Here is a 15,805-nt window from a genome sequence, read left to right as displayed (position 1 = left end):
ACAAAGAAAATGTAATACATGCAATCTTCCATTTTAAATAATAATACAAAATAATGGCAAATTTCCTATAAATGCCATCAATACCCTGAAATGCACAGGGCTTCAGAATACATAAAGAAACATAAAATCTCCAGCTGAAGATAAAAATACAAATACAAAGTAAAATTATAATCAAACAATATCTTTATTTAAAAAAAACATACAAAAACATACAAATAAGTTAGCAAAAATAAAAAATAAAAATAGCAAACCCACACACATAATAGAAAAACGCCACCAAATCCTGTCTCAAAATAAAATTGGTCAAACAATGCTACAATAAGAAAAATAGAAAATTAAAAAAGCAACATTGGCCCCATGTGAATAAAAAAAAAACTTGTTTTTGTTTTTTTAAAAACCACACTAATTTAATAAAAAGTGGCTATGAAAATATATTAAACATTTCATACCAAGCAATGGAATTTTTCTGAAGTTTTTTTTTTAGAAGGGTGTGAAAACCAATACATTTTATGCTGAACTTGTGTGCACTGAATATTAGCAAAATCTATATCATTCTGAAACAGGATCTGATCAATGTATACCCAGTCACAGATCTGGTTTGGGTTAATCATATGTGTCTGTGATTAATGCTTCGGACTTGTGCCGTCAAATTTTTATTTTCTCCACTGATCTTTAACATGCATTAAACCAAACCAGCTACTGGATGACTTGCAATATCATGATATGGTCGAAACTCCCATATTTACTTTAAACCTTACTGCATAGTTTATTTTATAAAATATTTTTAAGTTAGGAATAAATAATAACCTGGGTTGCAATTTACATAGAAATTTACTCTTTTAAGTTAATTTAATTTAAGTTTAGTAATTGTCATAATTTTATATTAAGTTTAATAATTTAATTAAATAGTTATGCCTTAATAGAGCAATGTTGCAATATGGTTTGTTAATCCTGGGTAAACAAAGAATAAAAAATCATGATGTTATAAAACATGTAGACTAATATTTTATAAGCCCTGTCATTCCTAAAATCCCATATTTGTGCCAATGGACATTATATAGTTCTATAAAATGAATATTGTTTTAAGGTTTGCTTTGGAGTCATTCGGCTTCTTACACAATAGCACTACCAAGCAAATCTAGGTCCATGATAAGAAGGTCCAAAACAATTCATATTCGTAACAGTTGATTAATTCTGGATATGTTGCTCAGGAAAGCTGATTGACACTTCTCCGGATGCGATGCTCTCTACAATTGAGGATAAGGAATTCATGTCACGTTGCTCCGAAGAATCATCACTTAAGAGGTGATCTGAAGGTTAAGAGAGAAATGTTATATAGATATATATGTATACTCGACCGTTGTTTGTATCACTTCTCTGCAACCCTTTATTATTTAACTTAAGGAAGGATACCATTAAAGAGGTCTTTCATACAGTCAACATTTTTTTATTATGGACATTTTGTTGGGCTACCAATCATTGCATATTGTATCTTCTTACCCTCATTTATACTAAGGAGGATGGTTTGGGGGTTCAAACCATGGTGGTTTATTGGATAGAAGTTTTTCACCTTCTCCTTTTCATTACCTCACTAACTCTTTCTGTAAAGTATTGCAATGCTATGCCTTTAACATTTTCTAGCGGTAACGACTAGGAATTTTTATTTATTTAAATTTGACAATTTTTATTCGGCAGTGCATGCGTATTTCAATCATATGAACAAGTATTATGCATTTTAGTGTACATGCTGAGACATAGTGGATATTGAGACATAGTGGATACTTCCATCGCACAGTTGTTACGTTTCTCTCATTGTTGTCATGTGTTCTCGTAGGTGTGCGATGGTGTTCCGAGGGTTCCACAGCGACAATTAGATACATTGACATACATTGTGCAGTAACATATGTAAGCATAACAAACCTGTTCTGACAGATATTTATAAGTCATTGAGTACACTGTACCTTTTCAAGGGTAATGGTTGGGATTGAGAGGAGGGGAGAGGAGGGGTGGATTAACTTGGTGGGGGAGAGAGACTTACAGTCGCTCGACAGGGTGATCCATTGGTTTGTGTTTCTGATACCGTGGTGCGTTCTAAAAAGTCATTCCACATTGTGTGCGCTAGTTTCATGTATTTTTTAACCCCAAATTGGTGAGCATATGTCATTTCATAGGCCCAGTTGAGCTTTATTTGGTTTAACAAGGAGGTTTTGGTTGGGGCTGTTTTTGTTTTCCATAGTCTGGCAATACTCATAGCGGCTGATATGAGTATGTGGTATGTCATCGCCCATTTCTCTCTAGATAGTGATTCTGGGGGAATAAATAAAATGCATAGTTCCAGGGTCAGTTTGATTTGTGTCCGAATAGCGTCTGGTATGATGGTTTGCACATCCTGCCAAAAGGGCTGTAGGGTAACACAGGTCCACCAGATGTGTGTCATGTTGCCTGTGTCCTGTCCGCATCTCCAGCATCTATCTGAAGAATGTGGCCAGATTTGGCGAATCCTGACTGGGACAAGGTACCAGCGGTACATCAGTTTACGTTGCATCTCAATGTGAGATACGCATGAGGTTACACCTCTGTATGAGGAGTAGGCTTTAACCCAATCCTCCCTATCTATAGTGCGTCCTAGTTACTTGTATGATTGTATATACGTGTGTCTATCTTGATCTGATTCCTGGAGTAGCGCTTTGTAAGTCAGGGAGATCAGTTTTTTGAGTGTTTTTTTATGGATACACACCAGTTCAAATTCGGACAGGTGCTTAATGGGTGTGGTGTGTATCTGGCAGGGCTTGTTTTTCGTTAGGTAGGATTTAATTTGTAGGTAGGGGAAGATTAGTCTTGACGGGAGGTTAAATTCTTGTTGTATGCCCGGGAAGGGTTTTATGTTTCCGTCGTGGTAGAGTTGCCTTATGTCCTGTATCCCCCACCCCGTAACCATGGCTGTGTTTAGGTTTGGTATTATGGATTCTAGGGTCGTGAGTGGGGCTGCCATCGGCATTGGGAGATAGTGTACCATTTGGTGTTTTGAGGAATCCCATTGCTGTAAGATGTGTTGAGTTGTATATAAGAGGTGTGTAGTCTCCTTCCTGTGCGATTTGGGGGTCCAAAACAGCGAGTGCAGCATTGAAGGTTGCGCCCAATAATTCTCAATTTCTAACCATTGGGGCGAGGTGGGTTGTGCTTTTAGTTGTGGTACTATAGTTAGTGCTGCTGCTTTGTGGTATGCTAACACGTCCGGGAGGCCTAGTCCTCCCTGCGGTAATGGCTTTTGCAATAGTTTTGCTGCTACTTTCGGTTTCTTATTCTGCCATGTGAATGCTATCAGCATTCTTGATAGGGTTTTGACGTAGTTTCCCGCTAGCGGAATTTGGAGGGTTCTATACAAATATTGCAATTTTGGCAGTAGAGACATTTCTTAGCCGCTATTCTGCCAACCCAAGACAGATGTTTTCCCTCCCAAAATTCTAGCAAGCTTTTAAAAATTGGAAGCAGGGGGTGGTAGTTTGTTTTGAATAGGGATTCGGGGTTCTTTGTCATTTTGGTGCCTAGAAACGTGAGGTAATCCTCTCTCCAGTCTAGAGGGAATGTGCTTTTGAGATTTTCCAATTGTGTGTTTGTGAGATAGATGCCCAATGCTTGTGTTTTTGTTACATTAAGTTTGTAATACGAAACTCGCCCGTATGTTGTAATGTGTTTCATGAGGTTGGGAAGGGAGATGTGTGGTTGAGTTAGGGTGAGGAATACATCATCAGCGAAAATGCTTAGTTTGTATTCTCTCCGATTCAGCGAGACTCCATGGATTGCTGGCTCTTCCCTAATTGTGGCAGCTAATGGTTCTAAAGCTAGGACATATAGCAGTGGAGACAGGGGGCAGCCTTGGCGGGAGCCATTGGAGATCGTAAATTTATCAGAGCAGAAACCTGCATTAAGGACCTTTGCCAATGGGTGACTGTATATAGCCGCTACTGTGTTAGCAAACTGTGAGGGGAAGCCATATTTTTCCAGAACTGCCCTTAGAAAGTGCCAGTTCAGCCTATCAAAGGCCTTCTCTGCGTCCAACGAAACTAGAAGGCTACTGATTCCTTTCCTCCTTATGCTATGGATCAAGTTTAGGACTTTACGGGTGTTGTCCGCCCCCTGTCTCCCCGCTACGAACCCCACCTGGTCATCGTGGATTAGGGTTGGTAGTATTGAGCTAAGCCGGCGGGCATAGATTTTGGCATATAACTTTGCGTCGGTGTTGAGTAGGGATATTGGTCTAAAGTTCGGGCAGTGGGTCGGTGGTTTACCCGGTTTGGGGAGTGTTATGATGTGTGCTAGCAATAGGTCCTCTGGGAGTGATTTGTTTGCTGTGGCTGAGTTGTATAGTGATGCTAGGGGTAAGGCTAGAGTGGATGCAAATTTTTTGTAATATAGGACGACTAGGAATTTTAATGGCCTGTCAAGTGCATTACTTGATTTAGCCTGATGTCTAATTTAGAAAAAAAACGTATATATTCCAAGAATTGAAATATGACTGTCTGTGAAAGAGTAGACCAAGTCCTTATATTGCAAAAGGTCTTGATGGTAAGGTATGTCTTTTTGCTGATGATACTAAGATAGGTAACAGGGTTGATGTTCCAGGAGGGATAAGCCAAATGGCAAGCCAGAGTTGTGGCAGCTGACATTTAATGTGGATAAGTGCAAGATAATGCATCTTGGATGTAAAAACCCAAGGGCAGAGTACAGAATATTTGATAGAGCCCTAACCTCAACATCTGAGGAAAGGGATTTAGGGGTGATTATTTCTGATGACTTAAAGGTAGGCAGACAATGTAATAGAGCAGCAGGAAATGCTTGGTTCTATAGGGAGAGGTTTTTGCAGTAGACAGAGGGAAGTACTCATGCCATTGTACAGAACACTGGTGAGACCTCACTTGGAGTATTGTACGCAGTACTGGAGACCGTATCTCCAGAAGGATATTGATACTTTAGAGAGAGTTCCGGGAAGGGCTACTAAACTGGTTCATGGATTGCAGGATAAAACTTACAAGGAAAGGTTAAAGGATCTTAACATGTATAGCTTGGAGGAAAGACGAGACGGGGGGATATGACAGAAACATTTAAATACATAAAGGGAATCAACACAGTAAAGGAGGAGACTATATTTAAAAGAATAAAAACTACCACAACAAGAGGACATAGTCTTAAATTAGAGAGACAAAGGTTTAAAAATAATATCAGGAAGGATTACTTTACTGAGAGAGTAGTGGGTGCATGGAATAGCCTTCTAGCTGAAGTGGTAGAGGTTAACACAGTGTTGGAGTTTAAGCATGCGTGGTATAGGCATAAGGCTATCCTAACTATAAGATAAGGCCAGGGACTAATGAAAGTATTTAGAAAATTGGGCCGACTTGATGGGTTCCTATCTGCCGTCACATTCAATGTTTCTATGTTTCTATGACAAAAACAGTGAACCAGTGTGTCAGGGCTTCTAAAGATTACTTCACAAGTTCTAACAAAATAAGGTTGAATTCTAAACAGTAGTATGAAGAACACTGTATAGAATATATCACAAGAATATTCTGTGAAGAGTTAAAAGTTAAATAGGCTACTGTTTAAATTGCTACCTGAAACCCACTGGGTGCTGTTCCCCACCTCCAATATTTACTACAGAGAGCCGGAAGCTCTTTGTCTGAGCTAAGTAGAGCTAACATAAGATCCTGCTTAGGAAGAAGGCACAAGAAGTAGTCGAGGTGGGGAGTAGTACCGATCCGATCCCAGGTAAGACGTCAAAACTGTTCTCAAATTGATTCACTCCTCACAATAGATTGGAAGGGTGAGGGTGGGAGGGGGACCAGGTCACTTCTGGCATCATAACCTCTACAGCAAACTATAGTGACTGTTTGGAATGTTCCTTCACAAGTTAAATAAATATATCTTTTTGGGAGGGAGACAGGGGGGGGGGGCGGGGAGGCTAATAGTATTTATAATATTTAATATATTGTAAATTTGCTTTCTTGGGTTCTGGATGCAAAGCTGTACACCAATTGTTTATTTTATTGCCTGATTGGAAAGGGCTGTTTAATAAGTTAAAGAGCTGGACAAACTGGTAAATACTAGACGCTTGTAGTCCGTTAGCAAAGTATGATGTGCATGAATAATTGCAAATTCTATATATACATTTAGCCTTTTAAATATCACTGTCATTTTGCTTCTGGTCATTTTGCAAGACGTTTTCTATAAATATCATGAAACCATACCACTGTGACACACAAGTGACCCTTTTGTGTTTTGGTTGGTACCAAGTATCACAGCAAATTATGGGACAAATGACCTTCGCAAACTATGTAATGCGGGCATGTGATATTTTTGAACATGGCACATCATTTGTAATGCAGAATCTGAAGGCCTGAAGGTGTTTTTGTTCTGCTTGATTCGATTTACATAAGGAACACATTTTGACCCTTGTTTGAAAAATGTTTTGTTTACACTTTATTTAGATGCAAATATATTCAGATCAGCTCTGTAAAATCGCATAGCCCGCAATAGTCTAAAATGTAAAATATGGCAGAAAGTATTGCTGTAACTCTATTCACAGAGGGTCAATACTTCACAAGGGAAAAATATATTTTTTTTTAAAGTGATATTGTTTTGGCATGTGTTGCAAACATAAGACCTACAAGGGGATTCATGCTGCATTTGTTGTTAATAACAAAGCAACAAAGGGCACAAACCTCTTATCTTATGCCATAGTTTCAAAATAAGATTTTAGCACCCGAGTCCATATTCATTCGGCTATGCTATGTATATGATGGGATATGAACTAAAGACAAGTTTGTTTTTACTGCCATTAACTTAAATTTCTTCTTTTTTTTTGGGGGGGGGGGGAGGGGAGATGGGGGTTATACACCTGTTACCTGACTCCAGATAATTAATTTCCATATCAGCTATAACTCTTTTGCATTACAGAATTACTTGTGCAATTTGTAATGAGTTGTTAATATTTTACTTACCACTTTGGCCGCTACTAAAGTCAGACTCATTCCATTCTGGACTGCAAGATGAAGCAGTTGATCCACATTCACTCGATACCTATAATAACAAGCAGCAAAATCAACTAACAAATTACAATATTCTTGAATTACTTTATACATTCTATTTTTGGATTGTATTAAACATCTTTTGAGCCCTGTGTTACTCTTTTTAGCACATGCTAATCTGAAAAACAAATTGCTATCACTACTGTGTGAGTTGCATAAAGTACCATGATACAAAAATAAAGTTTCTGTCACTGAATTTGAAATATATGTCTTTTTTCTAATCTCTCCTGTAAAATAAAGGTATTTCTATAATATTATTCTAATTATTAGGGTAGGGTGATGTGAATACATTGTTGGTTTTCTATAGGGGGCTTTGGATTAATTAGAGGGCTGGGGGATTGGCAAATTGGATTCATTGGAAATAAATGTAATGTTACGCACTTTGAGTGTAACATGTACCTTATGATTGGATCAGGGTTATCATTAGTAAAGACTTGATAATAATGTGCAATGTCAGTAAGTGGCAATAAGGGACAGTAAAGTACTATCATTTATAATTTATATGATTAAAATTAATTTTTGGTTTTATATAAAGTAATAGGAACATATCCCCTTTTATAATCAATGCCCCCTCTTGAATAAGCTTGGAGCATGTTTCAAGAAGGACATTATGGAATTTGAGATGCCTGATTTAACTGGAAAGCTGACAGCCCTGAGCCTGTGGGTGTCTTGTGAGGTCTATTTGAACTGCAGATACTATCCGTCATGCATTTGTCATATGGGTACAAATTATTGCAGGTGTTTACAGACTGTTGGTTGTATTTTTTATATATATTTTTTGCTAAAATAAATGAATACAATTATTATTGAGGTTGGTGGGACTTCCTACAATCGTGTACCTACGTGCATTTGCAAAATAAATCTTGTGATACAAGAAGATATATTTGTATGATACTGCATTCAGATGTTCCTAATTTCCCAACACATGAAAGGGAGAAAAACACAGCAAAATGTGAAAATGAATGTGCCAGGTCGACAGTCTCTGTACAGCATGTAAATAGACTATAGAAAAGGTACAAGAACCATCCAGGTTTTGACAGTATCTATTTTACAATAAACTGTGAACTGCTATCTTGAGGACTTTTGCAGATGAGTCCATGGAGGAAAGTACACAGACAGAAAAAGAAAGTCTACAAACAACAAATAAATCTACAATGCAATTGAAATTTAACAAAACGCTCTAAGGTGCTTACATCATGTCCCAAAGTATCAGAAATATTTGAGCCCTTTGCGCAGTTTCAATAGTCAAATTCAATAAATTAACCTAACGATGCAACAGTAATAAATATGCAAAACACATAAGCCTTGCATTTCAATAGTTTTGGAAATGAGATTCTGGAAGATCAGTTTTTTATGTTTAACCTGTTAGCTAACAGTGATCTTAGCTTTGAAAGTAAACCTGTTATGGAAATTTACACTTACTAGAAATCACTTCCGTATACATTGAATACACCATATATCACAAAAAAACATGGTGTATTCAATGTACAATCTAAGGCTTTACTCACTTTTTCTCTATTCCCGCGACACTGTCTTCAAGCTTCATGGGTATTACTCTACGTGTAACACCCACCTACGGACTGCCCTCCATTCCGCCTGCACTCCCCCCCATGTCTTTTTTGATTTACCCTGCTTGGGATGCTTCTCCAAACAGGGCAAACATTGTCAGTGATGTTGGCATGCTGATTTTGTTGCCAGTGTGCCAGCATCAGAAGCATCAGCTTGGGAGCTTCCATAATAACCACAGTGCATACTATGGGTGGAGAGCAGATGGACCTCCTGTGATAGCACATTGTATAGATAGATTCTTATGTTCAATCTAATAAGCATAAGTTGTTTGGGGCATGACAGGTGCTCTTTAAGCTGCGCATAACAGGAAATAAATTGAAGGAGAAAAAAAACAGATGATTAAGACCAGTCAAAACTTTGAAAATAGAAATTAGAGGGAGAAATATGGGAGCATTGACTTTATAAAGGAACAATCCCACCCCATCCCAACATCAAGTCAGTGAGTTGTTATGGGGAAAAGAGTGTCTGGACGTGGTCTTATCTTAAGGGATTAAACCATTTCCCAACAGTTAAACCCCAAAGTTGGTCCCCTGGGGCAGTGGGGCTCAATACCTCTGGCCCCCTCTCCTCCTTTTTTCTGGCTCCCACAGTATAAGGAAGGTTTGACAGTTGGGTGATGATAGTCGTAGGGCAGGATCTGATATTCTTAACTCTCAATGGCCACCTAGAAAATCTTTCTGATACTGCAGCAGCAAGGAGGAAGGAAGAGAGGGGCAGAGGTGTCAGGTTCTGGGGGACTAACTTCAGTGTTAAACCATTGAATGTAAGACAACTGCTAGATACTCCCAGATACTGAGGCCCCCTTAAAGGGGCACTCTAGACCACCAAAACACTTCAGCTTGCTGACGTACGTTATATGTGAAGAGTGTGTCCTCGTTGTTTCATTTTACGAAGAGCACATATTTCAACAGAAATTGGCCCTTTTATAAATGTACCTTGTTACACCTACTCATTAAGCTGCATTGGGAAGTCTGTGATTGGACAGCCAACAGTATGGGCGGGGCTAGAAGTGGAGGATTTGCAAAAGACGCAGACAAGAGATCTGTAGGCTGGTTTAGTATATACCCCAATTAAAAAAAAATGCATAATTAAATGCAAGCATGTTTTCATTAAGAATATATCTACGAAACAGTGACTTTTGCTCCTTTTTTTTTATTAGGACAGTGGAGTGTCCCTGTAACTACTTAATTTAACTAAAGTTGTTAAGCAGTTGGAGTGCAATAAGATATACATATGTGCCAGCTGTCCTGAATTCTATAGAAAAGTCACAAATTTGAGTCCACTTCTTGCCATCTGGGTTTTTTTTCTGGTGTCCTGCCAGAAAGAACACAAGAGAGCAGCATTAAACATGGTCGGTGATTTTGGATTATGGACAGCCCTGGTTGGCCACCTTGCCAAGTTGTCTGTAAACCTGGCATGTATGCTTGCCAAGATTACATGCCACAGTTTATGGAAACATACACAACCAGTATTGCAGTTTGCATAATTGTCCTATCTGGTGCAATGCTCCCGAACAGGATCTGCGTTTTGCGTTATAGGGAATAAGTACATCTCTGTTGATGCTTTGCCAACATCATGGTTGTAAGAGCATTATGGAAGATGCAGTGCACAATATCATGAGTGCCAAATGTTGGCTACCCCTTTACAGCAATCTATATAGGGATCATTCCAGTCTGCAATTTGGTCCTCAATCATAGCAACACATAGGAAGCAGTACTAAATAAGCTGAATATTCTAACCTGGTCCTGACTGGAGTTTATATCTTCAGCCAATGCCCAGTTAATGTGTTAGTGTTAACTGAATGCCAATTTCAACCTTGCCAGGGGAAGTATGGTAATAAGTTTCAAGGTGTCCTATAAATGTATATTAGCAAATTAATATGTAATAGCCCACATGATGCTCAAAGAACATTAAGTACTTAACACAATATGCTGGGTGACTGGTATTTTTTGCCTGGCATTTTAAATTGCTTTCTAGTGGAATGTGTATCTGTCTCCCTGAATACAAGATAGATTTGGCTGTAAAAGTTATGTATGAATAATATTTCAATTCAAATCACAGACACAGGAATAGAGACACAAGTTCTCTAATGCACACAGAGTTTACATTTATAAACATTATTAAACGCACAGCTTGACATTATATTTATTTTGATCCATGAAGCCAAGCTATCACAGATTTACATACTAATGAAATTCACCGAAGCATGTAAATGGTATACATCATTACTGTTATTAATATTATAGTGAAAACTCAATTTTATTTTTTTTGGTCGAAGAATTTAATTTCATGAACCATTATTTATAGCTCGGGCTTAAAGCATAGCTCCCAAGAGTCTTAGATATGACGAGACAGTCCTGATTTGGGACACGTGTTGCAGGCTCTTGTTTTTCTATGTTTCTAGGAAACATTAGCAATAATGACCAGAGAATATACCAAGAGTGCTTCGTTAAACGTCCTTGCAGCAACGTGAGCTTGGCATTTCAGCATTAAACAAGCTTTTTGGACCATGGGTAGGTCTAGTTTACAGAGAAGGTTTCATGTCGGCTCAGTGTTTACCTGTGCTGGGCTAAAATACATTTGTGGCGATAACGTATTCTGCATTCAGTTGTGGTTCATTCAGGACCATTAGTGCCCTCAATTCCTTACTGCTCCATCTCCAATCCTGCTTTCATATCTCACAATGTTAAAGTGGACCTTTCACACACAAGTGTGTGGATGGCAAAGTTACCTTCAGGTAAGTATATTTAATCCGTACATTATACTGGCAAAATTGCCAGAAAATAGTTTAAAAGTCATAGTTAGAATTAGATAACTTCCCCCACAACATGGACAACCATGGATGCCATATTTGATTTTTTTTACCACTATGCCGATAGCATAAAGGTAAAGGTTGAGAAAATAAAATAAAAATGAATAAAATGAAAATGGTGTATTTGCATGCAACCATGCTATCACAATATAAACTCATTATTTTCTCTATAAAGTTAAATTTTCACGAAGAGTGCACTTTAGATCCTGCTCTCTAAATCAATTTTTACTGATATTCTGACAATATAAATAAATTGATAGCAACATGTTCTATAACAAATTGGATTAAGTTACATGAATAATTCAATAATGGGCATTATTTTATATAGTTCTATGCCTTTCAATAGTTAAGACTGGTGTACATGCAGTTCTGGATTTTCTAAAATTGACGCCTTTGGGACCTCTTTATCCTTGACCAGAAACTTTGCATTATGAAAAAAATTATACTAGCTAGCCTTCCAAACTATATACACACTTTTTATTTGAAACAATGACACTCCACACTGAAAAATGCCATGTATTATATGAAGAGACAGCACAGAGGCTAGTGCTCCATGTGCTGTATCTCTAAGTAAAACCAGCAAGTTCATTTCCTAGCCTTTTAAACTTCCAAGGTGGATAAAAAAAAAAGTACCAGTTTATTTTATTTAGAAAAATAATAACTTCAATAATGCACTTGAAGTCCGTTAAAAGCTTGCATTTATGTTGAGTGGATTTGTACGCACATTTCTCCTGTCGTTATGTCTTATATATCTCACACATTCCCCACTCAATGAGCAAATGCCTTTGACATGCTGAGAAAAATAGAGATCATTACCGAGAAGGACCCAATGACCTTAAGGCATTGACTTGTTTTGTGAGTTTAAACTTTACTCCAAAGTGGAACATAGAGTACTGCATTGACAGGTACCCGTTTAACACTCTAACAAATCTATCTGACAAGCAAACAAAAGGATTTTACATGGGTGTTATTTAAAAAAAAAAAAAAACACCGCCATAACCTTATGTTATATTTTTAAAATAATTGACAATGTATAATGCAGTCAATACTCCATCAGGGCAAAATTTTACTTTTATGCATGCGTTATCGAAAGTAATACTTTTACCTAATGAAAATTAAACACAAGTACACAGAACAGCGTGAATAGAAAATATCTCTGGACAATAACAGGGAGCCACAGTCACTATACAATTACCAATTTGGGAAGTTCATTCTCATAGACAACATAGAGAAAAATAGAGAAAAACAATTAAAAGATATCAGTGTACAATTTATTGAAATGTTAAAAATCAATGATATCCTATATAGCCGGAGTCCCCACTGGTAAGCAGCCCGCACTCTTTACTTTCAGAGCACAGAAAAGTGCAGATGTAAGGTGCAATTTAAAGTGCAAAGTGGCTGCTAATATACCAAATGATCTGGGCCCTCTTCTTGATGCTCAATGCATTTTGTGGGTCCGACTTCCTCAGCAGCTTCTATATAGCCTACATAGGCTATCATTGCAAGTGTTGACATTGTGCCATTGCTTAATATTGCTTTATGTGTTTATTTGATTTTTAACATTTCCTTAAATTGTACACTGATATCTTTTAATAATTGTTCTCTTTTTTTCTCTATGTTGTCTAAGAGAATGAACTCCTCAAACTGGTAATTATATAGTGACTGTGGCGCCCTGTTATTGTCTATAGATCTTTTCTATTCACACCCAGGACAGAGGCTAGCCTGTACTTATTTAACACTGTGTGCTCCACACATCCACTTTTATTATTATTATTATTATTATTATTATTATTATTATCATTTATATAGCGCCAACAGATTCTGTAGCACTTTACAATATTACGAGAGGGGGGAATTTTACTATAAATAGGACAATTACAAGAAAACTTACAGGTTGATAGGTTGAAGAGGACCTGCTTTTTGCAAGTACACATTAAACCTACACTTTTTATTCTTACTGCATGCCAAGGATTAGTAATCTGAGAAGGCTTTTGGGCTTATTTTAATAGAATATTGTATTATTTTTGTTTGTTTGTTTTAGAAATATTTTTAATATGTGTATATATCTAGTTAAGAGGTATGTTTCATTTAGAAATCATACAAGTATTTGAAATATATTTGTAATTTTTTTATACATTGAACATATTTGTATTCAGAAAAGTAGTCATTCTGAGTAAAAGAAAACACGTATTTTATTTATTTAAATATCTTTTTTTTCTACCAAAACTATTCACTGTATGTACTATATATCATTGCATTTGGCTGAGATACTAGGATACACACTATCACAGTCAAGGTCAAAAGGACAAGAGACGCTATCATTCAAAAAGGAGTCACTTACTAAGAAGCTGCACTGCCTATTAGAATAGGCAGGGAGGTATTAGCTATAAATCTATGAGAACACGGAAACATCCGTAAACAATCTGAAAATACAAGATGAGAATACATAAATCACCAGCTGATGTCATATAGACATTTAAAATTCTAATGCCGTTTGTAGTGGCATGTGATTATTTAGTGTGAACGTGCAAGCGTAACCTGTATTCATTGAGAAAGAATACAGTATCAGCACATTGCCGGAAGGGGAAATATTAAGATATGTAATAGGCAATGCTTCGGTCTGAATATAAATTCAACCCCTTGGTATGTCTGATTGCGTTTATCTTAACAAACTGCACAGAATATGACGTGATATATATATTGGGGAATTTAAAAATGGAATTGCTAAATTTAGGCTAAAATGTCAAGCTACGACTAAGCTGTAATTTAGCTTGCCAGACACCATATTTCAGTGTTTTCATACACACACGCATGCACACACTTTTTTGTAGGTATGTAAATGTATACACATGTAAGTGATAAGGGGTGCTTTAACATTCAATTCTCGCCATTTTTTTTTTTAAAGAATCCTTTCAGAGTTTAAACATTGGGTATTTAAGTCAAGATATATATGGTCTTTTTTTAAAATTATAAATAGAAATGTAGGAATGTGTTTCCCTGTCACTACAACTACACAGGAGTTCTAGCAATCTTGTATTGCTGACTGTGCTACGTGTTAGAATACAGTTGGTTACCTACCACCCTCTGTGATCCACTACTAATGTACAGTAAATCCCTCTGGTCCCTCTCCTGCTGGTTAAGAGATGCCAGAAGAGCTTGCAGTCGTTCGATATACTGGATAGCGCTCCTCAAAATTTCAACCTTGGGCAGCCTCTGGTTGGGGTTTAACAAAGTGCTTCTTTTTAGGGCTTCAAAGGCTTCATTTACTTTCTTTAATCTGCGTTTTTCTCGAAGTGTAGCCGCCCTTCTTCTGTCCATAGAAACCGTCTTCCGTTTGCACATCTTGCAGGCCCATGGCAAACACTGACCAGGGCAATGGTCAGATTGACTTAGACTGGAATGGGGTGAAACCTTCTCTTCAATGCCTGATCCCTGCAATAAAACTCCATCAGTGCAAATCCCCATCGCTCCACGATCTTGAAACCCACTTTGTTCATAAGTGGGGAGTCTGGCATTGAAATAATTTTCATTGTCGTAAAATCTTTGGTCGGGGAAGAAATAAGGACTTGTTTCAAAAAGCTCCATGGTTATGAAATGTTTAGAAGTGCTTCTCCTTCGACAACTACACAGCAACTGCACTTCTCCCTTTTGCACCAACTGTTTGATGCCATTTAAACCCTCTGCCCAGCATTAAATCACGCAGATAAATATAGAAAACATTCACGAAATTTGATCCACTTTTTAGCTGTTGCCTGACATCAAAACTTTTACATTCTGAACAGACACAAATCTCCCTAGAGGATTCAACTTTACAAAGAAAAAAAAATACACTATTTTCCCTTTAAATGTCTTATTAGCTATTAGAAATTATTTATATATATATATATATATATATATATATATATATATATATAATAGATAGATAGACAGACAGACAGATAATGATATACACATGTAATATATACATGTACGTACATACATATGATAACATATATAAATGTAAATATATGTATAAATGCTTTATTTATCAATTTTGCCTATTTAACATTCACTGCTTTGATTTTCGAACAACCTTTAAAATTATCAGTAAAACTACTGAAAGCAGTAAACTAGAGGAAGTGGATATGCAGATTTAATTCACTTACAGATATTATGAAAATTAGATTAAGAGAGTTATGTTCTAGCAATCTTCTCTCATTGATCTTTTTAAAAAGAACTCTATCCTTGAATATATACTCGTGTATAGTAATGTATTTTTTCTATTGTAGAGAATACACGGCACACATAGCTGGGTCAAAGAAATGATCTGAATGTTAAATATCTTACATTATTCCATTGGGTA

General features: G+C 37.0%; 1 protein-coding gene across 1 annotated transcript; it reads right to left on the bottom strand.

The window, feature by feature from the left end:
- Positions 1 to 235: 235 nt before the first annotated feature.
- On the bottom strand, positions 236 to 15,121 carry MYOG (myogenin). Its single transcript, XM_063444324.1, has 3 exons — positions 14,542 to 15,121; positions 6,996 to 7,074; positions 236 to 1,310 (listed from the first exon to the last, which is right to left on the bottom strand). Exons 1-3 carry the CDS (start codon positions 15,046 to 15,048, stop codon positions 1,189 to 1,191), a joined length of 708 nt encoding a protein of 235 aa, XP_063300394.1. The 5' UTR covers positions 15,049 to 15,121; the 3' UTR covers positions 236 to 1,188.
- Positions 15,122 to 15,805: the final 684 nt, after the last annotated feature.

Source organism: Pelobates fuscus, chromosome 1, assembly GCF_036172605.1.
Source record: "Pelobates fuscus isolate aPelFus1 chromosome 1, aPelFus1.pri, whole genome shotgun sequence".
NCBI lineage: Eukaryota > Metazoa > Chordata > Amphibia > Anura > Pelobatidae > Pelobates > Pelobates fuscus.
Note: the sequence above shows the minus strand (reverse complement) of the source record. Positions and strands in the feature narration are given on the sequence as shown.